This window comes from Hydra vulgaris, chromosome 12 (genome assembly GCF_038396675.1).
Source record: "Hydra vulgaris chromosome 12, alternate assembly HydraT2T_AEP".
Classification (NCBI taxonomy): Eukaryota; Metazoa; Cnidaria; class Hydrozoa; order Anthoathecata; family Hydridae; genus Hydra; species Hydra vulgaris.
In genome coordinates this window covers 21,751,566-21,771,587 of record NC_088931.1, presented here as the reverse complement: position 1 = coordinate 21,771,587, position 20,022 = coordinate 21,751,566, and the positions used below count along the sequence as shown (strand labels likewise).

Below are 20,022 nucleotides of genomic sequence, written 5' to 3'. Positions count from 1 at the left end.
ATTACTTCTTATCTCGTCATTTTTTACTTCTGATTCCATTCTCAAATCTCTTATTCGTCTCTGAATGGAATACTGTTGTAATGTTTGAACTGTTTCTTCTAATGATGATTTTTCTCTTCTAGACAAGGTCCAAAAACGCATTTTAAATGTAGTTGGACCAACTCTATCTGCTAAGCTTGAGCCTCTTTCCCATCGTCGTAAAGTTGTATCTCTTTCTCTTTTCTACATATACATCATAATCACTGCTCAAAGCTATCATCTATAGTTCCATCAACTAAAACTCATTCTTGCTTGACTCCTCATTAAGCAAAGTTTCATTCGTTTACTGTATCTGTCCCTGCTTGCTCTAAAAACAGTTATTCGTCTCGTTTTTTCCCCCGCACTTCAACTCTTTAAGCCTCTCATACAGCCTAAAACTTTTCAAGTCTCCTGTCAACCGTATCCTTGCTCTATAAATCTTTTTTTTCTTTCTAGTAACTCCCAACTTAAAAGTGGTTGTTTGCAGCCTTGTTAGGAGTTAATCAGAATAAAAAAAATTAGGATCTATTGACAAATAGACCGAATTTTTGTTAAATTTCTTATGGAACATTTTTAACTTTTCTGAAGTAGTTTGATTTTGTACACAAATATTGTTACAAACTTTAAAAAACAATACAAACAAAAAATTGTTTTAAAAACGTAAGTTGACTAAATTCACGATTTTTTAAATGTTTATCAACTTACGTTTTTAAAACATTTTTTTGTATTATTCTTTAAAATTTGAAAAAAAGGTTTTTAAATCAAATGCTGCCGAAAGTACTTTGCTATGCAGCCAAAAGTATTTTGGTTTTTTTTTTAGTGCATTATTAACATACATAGTTATTAATTGATTTTCAGATAATAATATTTTTGTCCGCCAGATAATTTAAAATTACGTTCGATTATCGCGTTAAAAAAAATTCCTTATTGCGTTTATAAAAAAAACAAAAAACGTTTGAGCAGCCTAATGATTTTTTATGCTTATTTTAACATCAGATTTTAAGTGTTTTTTTATTAGATAAATTAAATGTAGCCATCAGGGCCCGATCTAGAACAACACGGACTATAGGCACAACAAAATTTGAGGGCCTCCGTGTCGAAAAATTGTGTGAACGAATAAATGTGACCTCATTTATTGAACCCTGAGGGATTTAGAATTTAGACAGTTAAAACTTACATGTATCTAAATTAGTATATCTTTTTCCTTGATTTTTCATACATAAATTTATTCAAAATCTCTTCAAAATCTAGACTTTTTGTCACTTCGCTTTCGATAGACATTAATGCTAATCCAGATAGTCTTTCACTAGACATTGAAGATCGTAACCTATTCTTAATCCTTTTTAGAGTTGAAAATGATCTTTCGCCAGAACAATTTGACATGGGAATGGATAAAAAATCCTTAGAGCAATTTCCACGTTTGAAAGTGTATGCGAAATGCCACTGTTCTTTCATTAATTGCAGCACTTCATTAGGGTTTTTGATGTTGGGTACACAATTTGTAAAGTGCAAGAACTCGTCATTGAAGTCGTAATCTACATCTTTTTCATACAACTTCCGAAACTTTTATGAAGCTTCAACCACTGGTGTTTGAAGTTAAGCTTTTGCGCCAGACAAAAATCCAAACCTTGTCTCCAAACCAGAATAGGCTTCTTTCCTTCTACACAAATGACTTTTTAAATCACATATAACATTAAAAGTGTCACATACAAATGATTGCCTCCCATTTCTTGCCACAGCAGCATCTTCAGATTGACTTTCATCTAAAGTTTTGTACTTAGGCATCCGCCTCGTGCGAGATGCAGTGTATGATATTTCTACTTTATACACTTATTACGGCTCTATTTCAAACTTCTCAATTTGCTTCAAATTTTGTATTGTCTTTTTCCGTTTGCGATTTTAAAGATAGTCCTCCGTTTACATTTTTTATGTTGGAAGTGAATAATTCCCACGTACGTGGAGAAACTGAAAAGAATGTGTACAATGCTTGCACAAATCCAAAATAAGCAGTTGCAGCTCTACACGGCTCCTCTGCATTCACTCCCACCAAAATAAGAGAGTGAGCAGAGCAGGGAACAAATCCTGCTAGAGGATATGCAGCTTTTAATCTTGCTTGCAATCCAGAGTATCTTCCAGTCATGCCACTTGCATTGTCATAGGACTGTCCACGACAATATTGGAGATCTATTCCAAAATCTTGAAATATTTTGATTACTACTTCATATAAACGTTCTGCACCGTGATTGTGGATAGGAACAAAAGTCAGAAATTGTTCTACTGGAACAGTCTGCAAATTCACATATCTCACCACCAAACACAGCTGGTCAATGTGTGTTATGTCTGATGTAGAATCTATGGTGATTCCGAAGTACTTTGCCTCCTGAATTTATTTAACAGTATGTTGTTGGACTTTAGAAGACATTACTTTTAAAATTCCTTGCGCAGTCTGAGAGGACAGATAGTTGACATGGCCTTTTCCCTTATTACCGTGTTCACCGATGAAGCCTTCTTAAAAAAGATCAAAATTGCTGATTAACTCTAATAAACCTAAAAAATTTCCATTTTGTTCAAACGTTTCATTATTGCCAAAAATACCCAAACAAAGGTTTCATTATCGCCAAAAATACCCGAACCTCGCTGTGCAATAAACTTTAATACTTCAACAACACGCACTATAACATCTATTAAGTATGCACGCTCATTTTGATTTTGTTGTGCCATTTGGGTGTCAATACGCCCAGCGGTTTAGGAAAGTTGAGACAGTTGGCACTCACTAGTACGATGCAAAAGTGACGTTTCATGACTTACTAGTTTTGATGTGACATTCTTCCAGTCCCTGAATCCAGTGGTACAAAGACCTTGATCGCTGTTTACAAAAAGCTTGCAGACATAGCAAAATACTGATTTTAAACTTGGAGAATATATGAGCTATTTCCGTTGAATCTTTTCACCATTTTTTTTTAGGCGGAAAAATTGTTCTTTGAACACATTCTAACTTTTTCTCCGATTTTTCGTCCCGAATCAGATATAAATTCTACATTTTGCTTTGGTGGATAAAGACCAAAATATTTTCGAATTGTTGAATTTATAGGAGGCCAGAGAGCAGGATCATCCAGGTTATCAGGCTTATCTTGCAATGCTACAGGTGAATATTCAATTTTCATTGAACAGGGATCTCCAAACGCAATTACTTCTTCTAAAGCAATATCTTTTTCATCTGTAATTTTTTCAACCGAAGGATTTTCTTCATGATGAGCATTTTCTTCATGAAGAGCAATTTCTTCATGAAAAGCAATTTCTTCATGAGGAGCAATTTCTTCATCAGGAGCACTACGAACAACAAATTTATCCAATGACATGCATTTTGGTTTTTCTTGGACAAGTTTTTCTTCTTTTCTTTTACGTTTAGAAGGTCCAGACGGATATTTTCTCGGAAACATTTCCAATAGCTCAATATAGAATCTATAGGGATTAAAATAGGGATTAAAATAGTAAAATTTATATTCGCTCTCTGGTTGAACGAAAAAAGCATAAGGCTAGAGAAGTTATCGGGTTGCCGGAAATACAGCTTACGCCTATTGGCTTTTAGGATAACCGTAATCCTAAAAGCCAATAAGCGTCGGAAGAGAAATTATGATATGTTTACTGAATGTACAGATTTTACCGTTTATATCGAAAAAAAAATCATCTTGAAATCGTTTCAGTTCTTTTTTACACATAAAAAATTATTTTTAGAAAAAGGTTAAAGAAAAAAATTAAATCACAACTTAAAATTTAAATCTTAAACTTAAAATATCATAAAAATTCATATTTTAAATATCCTATGGCAAGAAAAATAAACGAAATGCATATACCATCAGTGTAAATCTACAAATCATCTTCATAATCTTCATTTTTACTGTTTTCTAGCTCATCTATGAAGTTCTGAATTTCTGATTCAGCTAAATGGCGACCTTTATAAGTCATAACTGTTATACTTTTTTAAGTAAACATTAGGCCAAAAGCTCTTGATAAAATAACTTTAATGTTTTTTCGGACTGTTGTGGACTATATGTTCATAATTTTAATTCCGAAATGCGACAGAACGTAAGGTTATTGAGATTTTGAGTAAAACATAGAGGTTACATTTAAAAACATTTTAGTTCTTTTTTACCTAAAAATTTTTTAAATAAAATAAGCATTTTTAAATTCTACTGTTACCTCAGAATAGTTCTGATGGGTTAAAATAATAATAAAAGCTGAAATTTAGGGGGCCCCCAAAATTTAGGGGGCCCTAGGCCCGGGCCTTATGGAAAATCAGGCTTTGGTAGCCATAATACATTTTTCATTTCATAATCTTTAATTAAATGCTTCCTGTTGATTTTTGTTAAGTTATAAAAAATATAGTTAACTGTTACGTCTTAAACATTTATGTGCCATCGATAATTTTATATCGGTTTTTTTAATCTAAATTTGAGTCTTAAAATAAGAAAAAATGTTTAATTGAATGGAAAAGGTTAGATGTGAACAAATGCGCCATTTTAAAACTTCCAACTTAACATACTTCATTTTATTATCTTCGTATTTTTTGTTTAAAATTATTTAATGTTTTTATTTTTAATTAAATTTTTTATTATTGTTGATAGTTACGCGTTTGTACGATATATTACGTCACTATGATGCTAAATGCTACAAACTGTACATGAGCGGTATTTTACGATTGCATTCATATAATTTTATATATATTGATTTAAATTTTTTTTCAAAGTTCGTGCATGCATTTTTTAAATCGCAATACATTGCTGAGTCGTCTGGCAAAAGTTGTTGCAATTTTTTTTGCTGAAAAACCGACTAAAAGTTTAACGAGTTTTATTTCGAATCGCTTTTTGCTAGTTACTTATGCTTACTTTACACACAAAATTACTAAATATTTTTTGTTTCGCGTAAACATTGGTGCAGTTATTAAATACCTAACAATGTCAGATATAAGATGTGGTTGTTTTAGCCCTATGAATTTACACTTTATGAATTAGCATTATATTACGAACTTAAACGAAAAATGATACTTTTAGAGCCTAAGCGCTGTTGCAAGATAAGAAAAATGAAGCTAAATTAAAGCTTTCAGAAATAAAAAAGGGCAAAAACAATTAATAACAATCATATTTCCAATAGTGTATTGTCAAATAAAATTATTACAAAGCAGACTAATTTACATAGATTTTTCATAAAATATCGTAGTAGAAACGTCCCTAAAGACTAATATTGGAGAGATGTACATTCTATTTTTTTCCACCTTTTTTAGCATCTAAAAGAGAAAAATAAAGCCGTTATAACTTATGATCATTTACTTAAATATAACTTGAGAGGTTAAAAACTACAATGCCTAGCTTCAAAAACAAAACCAAACAAAGAGTGATTTACCTTTTTTAGGTTCTTCCGTTTTTTTAGCATCACCTTTTGCTTCAGGTTTTTTGGCATCACCTTTTTTGGCGTCACCTTTACCTAAGATAAAAAAAAAAATTAAAGCGTCGTTAACAAAAAATTAAAACGTCGCAACAAAGAAATTTATAGAGCGATATATAGCTAAGTTGAACAATATAAAGTTGCACTTAATTTAAAACAAAAAGCACTAAGAATAGTAATGTAAGTAATAAAAACTATCAAATATTACCTTTGCCACTCATTTTGTATTATTTGTGAAAACTAGATAGAATATAAGAATTGCAAGCGTCGAAGAAGAAGACTTGATTATTGTGCGTTAACGGATAAAAATTCAAAGTTTATAGCATTCAAATATAGTCACACCACAGTCCGAATAAAAACTAGTTTAAAACAGGTTTTCCCTGGAGATAAATAATTCTGGAAATTTCAAAAAGTTATCTATTATTAAACAATGTACGTATTTCAGCGATTAAATTGGTCTTAATAAATTAACAGTAGATAAAGAAATTTTAAATGTTGGAATCTACCTCATACCCTATTAATTGAATTAAAGAATCAATATTTTATTTGAACTAAAATTCTAAAACTTTTATAATGTTATCATAAATTGCTATTAAGTGAAAACTATTTTATAATTTAAGTAAGGCCTTGTTGTTACCAGTATTTCGCCATAATTCACCTCTAAACTAAGCGAGAGTACATTTCCTGAATCGCTCAAAGTATTTAAAATTTATTTTTATTAATTTTTCATTTTTTCATAAAATTTAATTTGTTTTTTAAATTTTTGGTTTATTTTTAACTTTCTTTTATATAACAATCAATTTTTTATTTATTTATTTAGCAACTTAATGCTAGTTAAGTAACTTTTACAAATTAAATGTTCGCTATTACAAAATAAATGTTCACTATATAAGTTCATTATTCTTTAGTGTTTGAAGCAGTTTTTTTTTTAATTTTTTATAGTCCAGCAGAGCAAATTCACAAGCTATTTTATTCATCTAATTCATCTATAATTTCATGAGATCTATGTATTCTTGACAAAATGTAACTAAGACATTGATAATGTGATAATTAAATTTTTGAACACGATGTCTTCAACTTTTGATGATTTTGAAACAAAGCAATAATTGTGTTTTTTTTTTCAGTTTTTTTTTTTAATTTGTTTTTTAAACGGTCTTTTAAAATCAGACCTGTTTAAGAAAATTAGGCTACAACTAAAAATAGATTTTAAAAGGGATTTTTGAAATCATCTCTAACAAATATATATATATATATATATATATATATATATATATATATATATATATATATATATATATATATATATATATTGTGTATACTTTTGATATATACCTGTGTATTTAACTCAATATAGAACTATAAATTCTGTAAATTGTAATTTTTGATGTTCACAATCATTTAAATCTCTCTTTTTATCTTGAATTTAAAAAATGTAAAAATCATTTGGCATTAGAGTAAGTTTAAGTTGTTGCAGGTTGTATCTAAATATGAAGGAGTGATAATTCAGCAAAAAAATTATCATTTTTAGGGCAAAGTGCTCTACTAATAGCCAGGTCTTATTAGATCCGAGTTTAAGTCCATTTTTGTTGCATTTATCTATTTGGGGAGACATCTAATTAATTATTTATTTATTTTTATGTTCTTTTAATATATCAACAGTTTATTTTATCTTTTATAAATGTTTCTGACAGTCTTAATTTTTTTAAAATCTTATTTTTTTAAAGGTTAGTATAAGGAAATATTTATACCGAAAGTAGTCATGTTTCTTTCAAGCAACTTTGAGATACATTTAGTGCAATATTCTTTCAGGTATGGGTTTGCGATATATTTTGATCTGTATAAGACTATAATATGATTATTTAAACTGCTGGTATTAATAGTGATAGATGGAGGCATTAATGTAGTCAAATAATCATTGCAAGACCCAGACATTTAACCAAATGAGGTGTGGGTTTTATTTGGCATCAATGTGACTGTTATTAGAAAATAGTGTATTTTATACTGTATAATTGATTTCTGTTTTATTTCAAATTTATATACATAACTATTTGTATATACATAACTTATAATATTAATGTAACATTAATTTTGTATATAGCTAGTAAATATTTAAACGATTTTAATATTTATTAGCTAAACTATTATGTTAATAAAATAATAATTTATTTAGAAAATAGGTGTATTGCATAATATGAAAATATGTGTTTAACAATGTTTGTATAATGTTTGTGTAACATATAATATATATATATAATATTAGTATAATGTTCATATATATGTGTGTGTGTATATGTGTATAATTTCTTGGAATGGCATGTTATTAACGATATAAGATAATATATGTGTGTGTGTGTGTGTGTGTGTACGTATAGTTTCTTGGAATGGTATGTTATTAATGATATAAGTTGATATTATACATATGATGCATAATACACACAATTGGTATTGTCATATGTAGTATGATAGTGGTATGTTGTTTTTTATTAACTTCAAAAAAAGTAATGCAATCTAAATTAAATGGAAAAGGAAAAAAGATAAAATAACTGAAGAGAAAAAAAGAGAAGCTAAAGAAGAAAAAGCACATTAACAAAAGCAAAAAAGATACAAATTTTATCTAAAAAAAATAGAGAAACAAAACTTAGTTTTGAGAGATACACAAGTTAACTAAAAAATTTAGTTCAATTCAATTTCAAAGTTATTAAAAATTATAATCTCAATTAATCAAAGAACCTGGATTATAGTATCAGAAAATCTTTCTTTCATTTCATAATATTACTAGTAATTTTATAGATAAATATTTATTATCAATACATTGACAAAATCAGCTATAATATAGCAGTTTTTATTACCCATATATTGACAAATATATTATTATTTGCAAGTTACAAGTTTTAACAAGTTAAAACTTGTTTTTGACTTAAAGTGATAAAAAAATATCTTAAATAATATTTTTATTTTTGAATTACCTATTTAGTATCCATTTTAGGTAATATAAGTGACTCTTAAAGATATTGTTTCCTTATTTACTGGCTACTATTTCTTCTACCCACCCATTAATTGGTACCAAAAATTAAAAAAAAAAAAAATTTCTGTTAAAATAAGTTTTTCTCTGAATGAAGCATAGTTTAAGACTAACAACTGCCCTTTTTAGGTGATCGCATTTGTCAATTAAGTTAGTAAATGCCAATATCTGGCCATTTTTCCCTATCATCAATTTTTTTGATGATAGGGAAAAATGGCCACACACACACACACACACACACACACACACACACACACACACACACACACACACATATATATATGTATATATGACGATATGATGAATCTACTGATGGAGAAACAAGTTGAGATTTTCTATATACGTATGTATATGTATCAGTAACCACCCACACTTCATACCCACACACCAAAATTAAAAAAAACCCTTTTTTTATTTTATTGACCCTTTTGTCAATTTAATGAGCTTTTTTTATTCAAGCTTTGGTATCAACAACCCCCCCCCCCCCTTCCCCCAAAAAATCAAAAAATAATTATAATAATTTTTTGGATCCATCGCTGATATGTATGTATGTATATATCACATTTCTTTCTCTTTAAATATGAGTATATTTTAAAATTTTTATATATTTTGTTCTGGGATATATTTAAACATATCCCAGATTAAAATAATGCTGTTTTTTTTCTTCCAGAAACTTGTAACAAAGTATCGTTGAAGATATTGAATAGATGAAGTAGCGGACTAGGTTCTAATCTGCAGCATTTTTCAGTACAAATACAATATGTTGATTTTTTAAATTTTTCATAGTCCTTAGTTGTTATATAAATGCATTTTAAAGCATTTTGTTGGAGAATCAATAAAGCAGTCGTTAGATAAATAGATGTGATATTTTCTAAGCATTTGATATTAACGAAGTTCTGAAAAATTTATTATTGGAAAGAATGTCTTTTAGTCTGTGCATTTTTATTTTAAATGATATTCTTATAAAAATCTCTCAACACACATCATAACAAAAATACTTTATAAGAATATAGTAAAGTGATTTTTTTTTTTTTTTTTCAAAAAGACATTTACAGTTCTAGAAAGTTAGGAAAACTATTTTTTTGGTAGAGGTCGAAGCAAAGAATTAGAAAATCTATTTTGTAAAAATTCAAATTATAAAAAAATGAAAATAATCGACTTGAAAAGATATTTGGTCTTAGCAACTACAACTACTAAATCGTTTGCTTCAAAGTAGCTAACTAAGGAATTTATGAATATAAAGTTGTATTAAATCTTTTCAAGTTAGAATTGATATTTTCATATTGCTAACATGCACTTTTCAGACGAAATACTAAAACTTTTTTCTTTTAAAAATTCATTATAAAAAAATTTAAATATATACTTGATATCGATTATTAAATACATGATTAGTATATACTTTTCGTTTTCATGTTAAATCTATCCTTAAAAATATACATTGGCTCTTTTTTGTCATGGTTATTAGGTAAGTACACGATTCTTAGTAAAGTTAGATGAGTCCAATTAGCAGTGATGCGTCATTTGAACACTCGCTAGAACATTCCAGAAAGTCTAAGGAAACGAAACGGCTAAAAACGTTTTTAGAGTCGTTATAACAAATAATTATTTTGACTTTGTATCTAGACGAATTCATAATAATTACCAAAATCGTCCATAAATTGCGCATCACTAAATTTAATTTATTAGCTATACAGAAATCACTATTTTTCTTCGCTGAGTAAAATAGCTCTTTAACAATAAAATCGCCGCGCGAAAGAGCAAATGATCTCATATAAATTTAATGGTGCGTTAATGGAAGAATTCTAACTGATTGATAATTATAAAAAAGCATTTGAGTTTTTGTTTCAAAGCGTTATCAATTGCAATTGCAATATCAAAATCAATTGCAGTTTTGTTTCAACGGAAACAATTCATTACCGGAAACTTTTTAGAATGTTGTTATAACACTTGATCTACTCTTTTAAAACTTGAGTTGAACTCAGAGTTGATTAAAAAAATATATGTGAGTGTATTTTATTTCTATCTTACAGATGGAGAGCGATTTAAAACCATTGAAAGTAAAAGACTATTTCACTGAGAATTAAAATTATTACAAATTCTTTAAGTGCTTTAGTTATATTCATTTCATAATAAAATATTAATTGTCTGTCATGTCTGAGCTTATTTGTTATTGTTATTACTCACCTGTTTACAAGGTAAAAATATAAATACTTGATCAAAAAAATAGATTTAACAGTTCTGTTTGACAAATTTACCAAATGTTGATATCTTTTTTAGTTTTTTTTTTAATGTTAGGGTTGTTGTCGATACCTTTTGATTTTTGAATTACTTTATTAAAATGCGCTAGTTAAACTTTATTTCGCGATAAACTGTTAATGTAAGTCAAGTATTATGATTTTTTATATAAAAACTATAATAATGTTGGACGCTAATAAAAGTCAAGAAAATATTTAAAAAAAACAAACATGTATTAAACGGGTTTTAAATAAAAGTTAATTATGAAAAAACGTTTCAAAGCGATTATTCAAAATCAAGCAAGTCGGCATGACCTATAATCGTTATAATCGACTAAATATCGTTGATAAGTAATATTTGCGTCTAACAATTGAAATCATCAAAGAATTTAAGTGTAATAATGCTGAATAAATCAATTTAAAGTTTATTTCATCAAACAAGTAATTACATTTGTAACAAAGTATTACATTTGAAGTCTTCCATAAAGTACATACACTGATAAGGGGGGAGGAAGAGTTGCTTAAAAACTTACGAATGTAAAAATAAAGGGGAGAGGGATGAGGCGGTGTTTAAAGACAGCGAGTACGTACGCGGTTTGGCGTCTCTTGATCTCTATCTCTCTTAACACTTGATTTTTTAATTTTTTTTTTACAAAAGCATTGAATTGAACTTGTCATTTCAAAAAGGACACAAGTCCATTTATTAAAATTTTTCAAGATCAACAAAAACATGATTTTTATTAAAATAATGTCTACGCTGATAAAGAAACTAAACATAGGAGTAAATAAATAAAGAACGTATATAACTTACGTTTTATCTTTTATAAAAAAAAACTTGAATCATACAGGAATTTTTAATTTAAATTTATAAACTAACTGGTAAAAGTTTTGGACTTGTGTCCTTTTCGAAGTGACAGGTTCAATTTCACAAGCTTAAAAAATGAACATGTTATGTAACAGAGAAATTTCGAATTAACTGAAAGTTTTTTTCGTTTTTTAAATTCTGTTGGGGAGGAGGTTGGTTTTGTAATAAATAATGCGTACGCACGCACATGGCCGCCGAGAGGGAGCACACATGCTCCTTGCAACAAGATTAGGGGCGCCAGCAGACGAAAGACAGACAAAAAACAATTATAATGAGATTTTAATTACCAAAAAGTTAAAAAATTGTTTTTATTGATGAGGTAAAAAATAAATTTACTTGGTGATGTGAATAGCAATTAACTTGCTTTGTTTACCAAAGAGTTATAGTTTTAAATAGTTTAATTCTTTAATAAATTGTCAAAGAAAGAAATTATTTTAAAATAACCATCAGGTCTTGTCACAGAAAAGCGCTGTTAAAGAACTTAAAAGAAACTTAAACAGTAAAAGTTTAAAAACAGTTAAAAGTTAACAGTAAAAGGAATTTAAACAGTAAGTTTTTATGATGCTTGTTCGGCTGCAACAACATCAATCGTCAGCATATGAACACCTTGATTTCCTTCATCTATACTAAACTTTTTACATATAAGTTTCATTAATTATTTTAATAAATAAAAATCTAAGACCTTTTTGTTTTAGCTGCAGTCCAGCCAGATAGAAGATCATGCTTTATTAGCTTTCGGGCATAAGAAGTTCAGCTCAGATTGCCGCTATAAAACTAATTGCAAAATGACTACAGAAAATTACTGCTGCTCTAAAGCTGTTGCTTTAGCTTCAACCAAATATCAATTTATGATGTGCAGATGATTCGAATGATGGTAGAAAAATCCCAATCAACCTGGGTATGCAGTTTTTTCCATGAGTTCCCCGAACATAAAGAAAAACGCTGTTAAAGAACTTAAAAAGATGTTTAAAACCAAGTTAAAAAACGTTGGTACCGTTACGCTTTCTCATCAAAGTTTAAGTTCTTTAACAGCGCTTTTAGTCAAAATTAATCCGACTCTCAAAAAAGGTGCTTGCAATAACGTTTCTAACTATCGACCTATTTCTCTACTTCCAGTATTTTCAAAAGTATTTGAGAGAGTAGTTTAAAATAGAGTCAATAATTACTTTACATTTAACAATTTATTATACGAAAATCAGTTTGAATTTCAAAGCAATTGCTCTACCGAACATGCTGTTATTAAACTTGCTGACAAAATATGTAAGTCATTTGATAGTGATGAACTGGTATTAGGAGTTTTTATTGATCTTTTCAAGGCCTTTGATACAGTTGATCACAGTATTTTACTTTCCAAGCAAAAATATTTCGGTATAATAGACTCAACATTTAAGTGGATTCAAAGCTAATTGTCTAACAGAAAGCAATTTGTACTACTAGAAAAGTCAAGAGCCCTTGATATCATGTGTGGAGTTCCTCAAGGTTCAATCCTAGGTCCATTATTGTTTTAAATATATATTAACGATAGGCATAAAGCTTCCCCAAAAATATCTACAATTATGTATGCTGACGATACAAATTTATTTTTTAATCATCCTGATGCAAAGACTTTGTTTGAAACTATGAATATTGAACTCAAAAATTTCAACCTCTGGTTTATAGCAAACAAATTATCCCTAAATTGTAAGAAAACTAGCTTTACTCTATTTCATAAAAAAAAATCAATTAATCTTCCGTTAAAGCTGCCTAAACTGTTTATTAATAAAAATCAAATTAAACGTGAAAAATACACAAAATTTTTGGGAGTACTTTTTGATGAAGTACTACTTGGGAGTACTTTTTTTCTTGAAACAAATGTGTCCTCTGTAATAGGTGTTTTGTATAAGTCAAGACCTTTTCTCGATAGTAAATCACGTAATATGCTTTACTTTAGTCTTGTACATAGTCAGCTTTTGTACGCAAATATTGTATGGGCCAAAACCCATAAAACCAAATTGCTAAAATTGCAAAGTCTGCAAAACCATGCTTGCAAAGCAATTAATTATTTGAATAGGTTAGTAAACTCGGCCCCAGTGATGAAAAGCATGGTGGTTCAAGATATTGAGAAGCTAAACACATTACAGATATTAATTTTCATGTATAAGTACCAAATACTTATACATGAAAATTAATATCTGTAATCTGTAAAGTATCTACTACCAAATATTTTTTTTAGATATTTCCTTGATATCATTTTCTGAAAAATATAATCTGCGTTCAAATGGTACAGCTATCACCTAAGGAGAATTAAATCACAGCAGTCAAGTTTTCTAATTACAAACCATGGTCCATCAACATGGAATCATTTCCAAAAAATAAATTAAAGACCTTAAAAGGATTTCATCGTTTAAACAGTAAACTAAAGTACATCTTATTAATTCCTGACATATATATTATAGTTTCCAGTATTTGTTTTCAGATTTTTGAATTTTTTTCTTCTTTTTTTATTTGTTTTAACATCTTTACTATCTTAATCTAAATTTAAATTTATCAACAGATTTTAAATTTTGTAGAAAAATATTATAAATTACAAAAGTAAGGGGGTTGTTTCACAATGTGTGAAACATCAAAAAAATCCTTCACGTTGTTGTATATATATATATATAAATATATAAAGAAATATATAAGAAATATATATATATATATATATATATATATATATATATATATATATATATATATATATATATATATATATATATTTCTTGATATGTTGAGGCGTAATTAATTTCAAGTGATTCTCTAACTTTACGTTCATCGTACTCTAATTTTATTGCTAGAGTTTTCGGATTTGACCAATCATATATATATATATATATATATATATATATATATATATATATATATAAGTACAACAAGATATGACATTGAAATATTTTATTACTAATTCCTACAGCAAGGAGATATTTAATTCTACAGTAAAACTTCAGAACAAAAAATTAGAAATGCAATATCGAAAAACCAATTAATCTTTCTTCAAAGGTGCGTTTCCAATCATATAATTCCACCATCGTTAAAAGTAAGATCACCAATTAAATCGAAAAAAGCAGAAAATATTACTAAACAATATCAAACAAAATTATTGATACACGCTTGAAACGAAGCAAAATATAGATTTTTTACAAGTAAGAATGTTATAAAAAATATTTGTTATAATTTAGAAAAATTTAAAAATCTTTATAAAATGACTTACATTAAACAAAAACTATCAAACGGATTGAATAAAAATATAGTTAAATCTGGAATCTTAAATTTATCGCAAACTCAGTTAGACATCTCCACAATAAATCTCCTGAATCTTGGACCAAATTTTGCACCGTCGTTTAAAAAGTTGCCTTGTATAGAAATTTTAACACCGATCGAATCTTTTGCTTTACATTTAGAAAAAAATAGTAAAAAATCTGATGCAGAAAAGATTCGACTAAACTGAGTAAAATTCTTATTAAAAATATAAAACATAGATTACCCGATAATTTATCAAAAGAACAAAGATTATCTTTAAATAATTTGAGGAAAAAAATGAATGGTTTAGCAGTTTATCCATTTGATAAAGGAACAGGATTTGTACTTATAAACGAAGATGACGCTTTTTATAAATTAGAAGAGGAAGTTAAACACTCAGTAACTATCACTTATGACCCGACTTAAACCCATATGACTAAATTCCAGAAAGTATTATGCAGGTTACGAAAACAAAAAAAGTTAGCTAACAAGACTTATTTTCAAATATACTCTTCTGACTGCGTACCATAATGAAGCATTCCCTAAAATTACTAAATTAGTCAAATCGAAAACGCTTTTAAACCCATGGATAACGAAGGGAATCCTTAAATCTTCCAAAATTAAACAACGATTATATTGTAAGTTTCTTAAAAAAAGAACTTTGGTAAATGAAACTACTTTATAAAAGTTATAAACGTTTATAAAAGTTATAAAATAAACGTTTATAAAAGTTATAAACGTTTATTTGAATCTGTTCTAAAATGCTCAAAAAAAACTATTATTCTGAAAAATTAAAGAAAAACAACAGTACACAAAAAACATGGAACATTATTAAAGAGGTAATTGGCAAGAAAAATCTGGACCGAAATGCACTTCCAACTAATCTTAAAATTAATAATAACTTAATTGTAAATAAATCATTAGTTGCAGAAACACTTAATAACTTTTTTGTTAATGTAGGTTCGAATTTAGCCTCTAAAATAGGACCATCTCAGACAATCTTTCGTTCATACCTAACACCAAATAAATCTGTCATGTCTAATCATGAACTTACAGAAGATGAATTATTAAACTCAGTTTCTTTACTAAAACCTAATAAAAGTTCGGGTGCTGATGATGTCAGTAGTATTGTCATTATTAAACCAATAAGTTTTATAAAAATACCACTTTTTAATTTATCTTTAAAACACGGAGTTTTTCCTGAAAACTTAAAATGTGCAAAGGTTACACCAATCTATAAGACAGGTGATCCTTCTGATGTCTCAAACTACAGACCAATCTCAATTCTTACCTGCTTTTCCAAGATTTTAGAACGTGTTATGTATAACAGACTGTTTTCTTTTTTAACTAATAATAAAATTCTTTACGATAAACAATTTGGGTTTAAATCTGGCCATTCAACCGATCGTGCAATCATTCATCTAGTACACGAAATATTTAAAGCTTTTGATGAAAACAAATTTACTTTAGGCGTCTTTATTGATCTAAGTAAGGCTTTTGATACGGTGGATCATAATATTCTCCTGCACAAACTTAAAAATTATGATATCATAAGTTATAACTTAGCATGGTTAAGAAGTTATCTAGCAAACAGGAAACAGTACATCTCGTTTAATGATAGTAAAACGGATTTAGCGACAATTTCCTGCGGCGTCCCACAAGGATCAATTTTAGGGCCCCTTTTATTCCTCATTTATATAAATGACTTAAATAAATTTTCAAGTATCCTAAATTCAATCCTATTTGCAGACGACACCAACTTATTTTATTCTGATAAGGATATTAATTCTTTATTTGAAACAGTAAACAAAGAGCTTGCAAAACTAAGTGAATGGTTTATAGCAAATAAATTATCCATAAACATAAAAAAAACAAAATATACTTTCTTCCATCGTCTTCATGAAAAGAGACTCATCCCATTAAATCTTCTAATTTTAGTTGTAAATAACTCTTGTATAATAAGAGAGCGTTCATTGTTATTTCTTGGTGTTGTTATTGATGAAAATGTGAGTAGGAAGGAGCACATAAATATAATTCTAAATAAAATTTCGAAAAATATTGGTCTACTTTACAAAGCTAAGCAGTTATTAAATCAAACCTGTTTAAAATACATTTATTTTTCATTTATTCATAGCTACCTAAGTTATGCAAACGTTGCCTGGTGTAGCACTAACGTAACTAAAATAAATAAACTATTAATTAAACAAAAGCATGCTTTAAGAATTATTGGAAATGTAGATCGTTTCTCACACACTAAACCTCTATTCATTAAATTTAATATTCTCAATGTATTTCAACTAAATCTTTATCAAATTCTTATTTTTATGTTCAAAGTTAATAAAAAAATAGCACCTATTTTATTTAACTTTTTTTTGGAAAAAATATATCATCTATACCAAACACGATTTTCAGATAACAATTATGTTCAACCTAAAATCTATTACTCTGTTACTAAGTTCTCAATTGCTAACAGAGGTCCTAAACTTTGGAACACGCTATTAAATAATGAGTTAAAAACTATTTCTTCTATTAAACAATTTAAAAACAAACTTAAGCAAAAGCTTTTAATAAATGACAACGAATTAAAATTTTTCTGAAACCTTTGATTAGGAGTAATCACGTTTGTCTATTTCTTTATAAATATGGTTTAAATATATATTCTATATACATTTCAATTTGTACATTATGACGTTGTTTTTTATCTGATATAATAAACTTTACACATATAAAAGACACATTAAGATACTAAAATGTTTTTAAAAATGTTTTTTTTTGTTTGTTTGTTTGTTTTTCGTGTATTATCTGTTATTTTATGATTTAATTATCTGTTATTTTATGATTTTAAAAGGTTTATAAATCTAAAACCAGTTAGGAAAAAAATAATTTAATTAAAATAATTAATTAAAAAATCTTCGTATACTTTTGGATATATTACACTGTAATATAGCGTAAAATGTTTTTTAGTTTTTATTTATCGTTATTTTATTTTAACGCAACGTTTTGTTTAACGTTTATTTAACGAGTTACTTTGTTTTGTATTTTTATTATTGACATTTTTATTTAAAGGGGCTTGGTGATAAGACAGAACTTGTCTTCTTCTTGCCCCAGCCATGTATTTATATATTTGTATTGCATAAACTTGTAAACTTTTCTTATCGGCGAAATACATAATAATAATAATAATAATAATAATAATAATAATAATAATAATACCTCCACGTTTATATGGAGTCATAAAAGCTCACAAGCCAGAAAAGAACTATCCAATGCGGCCAGTCGTTTCTACTATAGGTACCCCACCATATGGATCATCAGAGCATCTTGTAAAAATTATACAACCAACCTTAAACAAAAACAAGATTATTAAACTCCTCCTCGTTTGTCAACGAAGCAAAATCTTGGTTAATCGATCCTAGTGAAATTCAAATCTCTTTTGATGTGGTGGCGTTATATCCCTCCATTCCAATTGACAGAGCGATTCCTGTGATTATCGATATTTTAAACAACGATATTGATAATCTTAAAAAAAGAACCAAACTAACTCTTAGTGATATACATGAAATGATTGAACTCTGCCTTAAGCAATGTTATTTTTTATACAAAAATGAGATAAGATCTATACCGAATTCGGGATCTATAGGTCTGTCCTTAATGGTCGTAGTTGCAGAAGCGTTTTTACAGCATTTGGAAACAAAAGCTCTTATTATTGCCGAGATTGGTCATTTTTCGCAAAAGACTTACAGAAGGTATGTAGATGACAGTCATGCAAGATTCGACTCAATACAAAATCATGATAAGTTTCTAAAGTTGTTAAATGAACAAGATCCAGCAATAAAATATACTTCGGAAAAAGAAAACAATAAAAAAGAATTAAACTTCTTGGATATAACTGTAACAAATACTAATAACTCATACTATAACTTCAAAATCCATCGAAAATCGGCTATCACTAATATACAAATAAAACCTACATCAAACGTTAATCCAAAAATAGTTATGGGTGTTTTTAAAGGTTTTGTATCTCGTGCCGTTAAAATTTGTTCCAAAAAATATCTTAATAATGAAATACAGTTTTTAGTGAACATGTTTGCAGAAAATGGACACGATAGATTAAAGCTTGAAACAACTGCTAAGAACTATATTCAGAAAAGAATCAACCTTTCTAAATAAAATTATAATAAAATAGAAACATTTAAATATCCAGTTAATATATATATATATATATATATATATATATATATATATATATATATATATATATATATATATATAAACCTTTAGAACTTTAGAAGCATTTATTCGTCATCCATTAAACATTTTACAACGTTCTTGTTTTACAATTTTTATCAATAAGATTTAAATAAAAAATTAATAACGACAGGAGCAAGAAGAAGACAGAAGTTAAGCCCCTATAGTAAGTGTAAAATATTTTTTACAAATTTCTCATCATTAAAAGCTTTAATTTCCCAGAGTAACGGCTTGGAGTGGGCGTATTTATGCACGTTACATATAATTCTACTGGCTTGTTTTTGCTTAATATATATATTTTTTTAATGCTGAAGGGCATGTACTTGCCCAAGCAATATTTCAATAGCTTATGTAGCTATGGATAAAAGAGTAATATAAATGTATTAAACATTTTTTACTTAGTAGGTGTTTTGTTTTATGCATAATGCCTATAGTTTTAAAAATTTTGTTTTCAACTAGCGTAATATGATTTTTTCAATTAAGATGTTCATCAAATATTATTCCTAAGATTTTAAGTGATGAAACTCTGTTTACTATATTGTTATTTATTACTAACTGAGGAAGTTGCAGAGGCAAGTCATCGGTAGTCATATATATACAGTCAGTCAAGTCATATATATATATATATATATATATATATATATATATATATATATATATATATATATATATATATATATATATATATATATATATATATATATATATATATATATATATATATATATATATAAATATATATATAAATTAGTAGAAAACACTTATCTAACTTTTATCTTCATTTTATATCAAAAAAGAGTGTTTTCAATATTAATTTTAAAGAATCTTTTAATTAATCCTAAATAGTGAATGTGTTGCAATAGTGTTATTTAATCCAGATAAGATCTAGATTTTCTTAAAAACATGGATGTAAATTAACAGTATTGGAAATAAAA

General features: G+C 27.6%; 1 protein-coding gene and 2 long non-coding RNA genes across 3 annotated transcripts; 2 read left to right on the top strand and 1 right to left on the bottom strand.

Annotated features, from left to right (window-relative positions):
* Nucleotides 1-5,159: 5,159 nt before the first annotated feature.
* Nucleotides 5,160-5,801, bottom strand: LOC136088579 (uncharacterized). Its single transcript, XR_010642278.1, has 3 exons — nt 5,669-5,801; nt 5,419-5,499; nt 5,160-5,302 (listed from the first exon to the last, which is right to left on the bottom strand). It is a non-coding gene; the product is annotated as an uncharacterized LOC136088579 (long non-coding RNA).
* Nucleotides 5,802-6,924: 1,123 nt separating this feature from the next.
* Nucleotides 6,925-9,338, top strand: LOC136088578 (uncharacterized). Its single transcript, XR_010642277.1, has 2 exons — nt 6,925-7,269; nt 9,153-9,338. It is a non-coding gene; the product is annotated as an uncharacterized LOC136088578 (long non-coding RNA).
* Nucleotides 9,339-15,600: 6,262 nt separating this feature from the next.
* Nucleotides 15,601-19,009, top strand: LOC136088011 (uncharacterized). The gene is made up of 2 exons (XM_065811648.1): nt 15,601-16,327; nt 18,231-19,009. Exons 1-2 carry the CDS (start codon nt 15,601-15,603, stop codon nt 19,007-19,009), a joined length of 1,506 nt encoding a protein of 501 aa, XP_065667720.1.
* Nucleotides 19,010-20,022: the final 1,013 nt, after the last annotated feature.

Bases quoted from the DNA above. Each gene is read 5' to 3' on its own strand.
- LOC136088011 (XM_065811648.1), top strand. From the start codon at position 15,601: ATGCTCAAAAAAAACTATTATTCTGAAAAATTAAAGAAAAACAACAGT. The intron at 16,328-18,230 runs GTAAGGCTTTTG...TTGTCAACGAAG, and splicing joins AGGCGTCTTTATTGATCTAA to CAAAATCTTGGTTAATCGAT.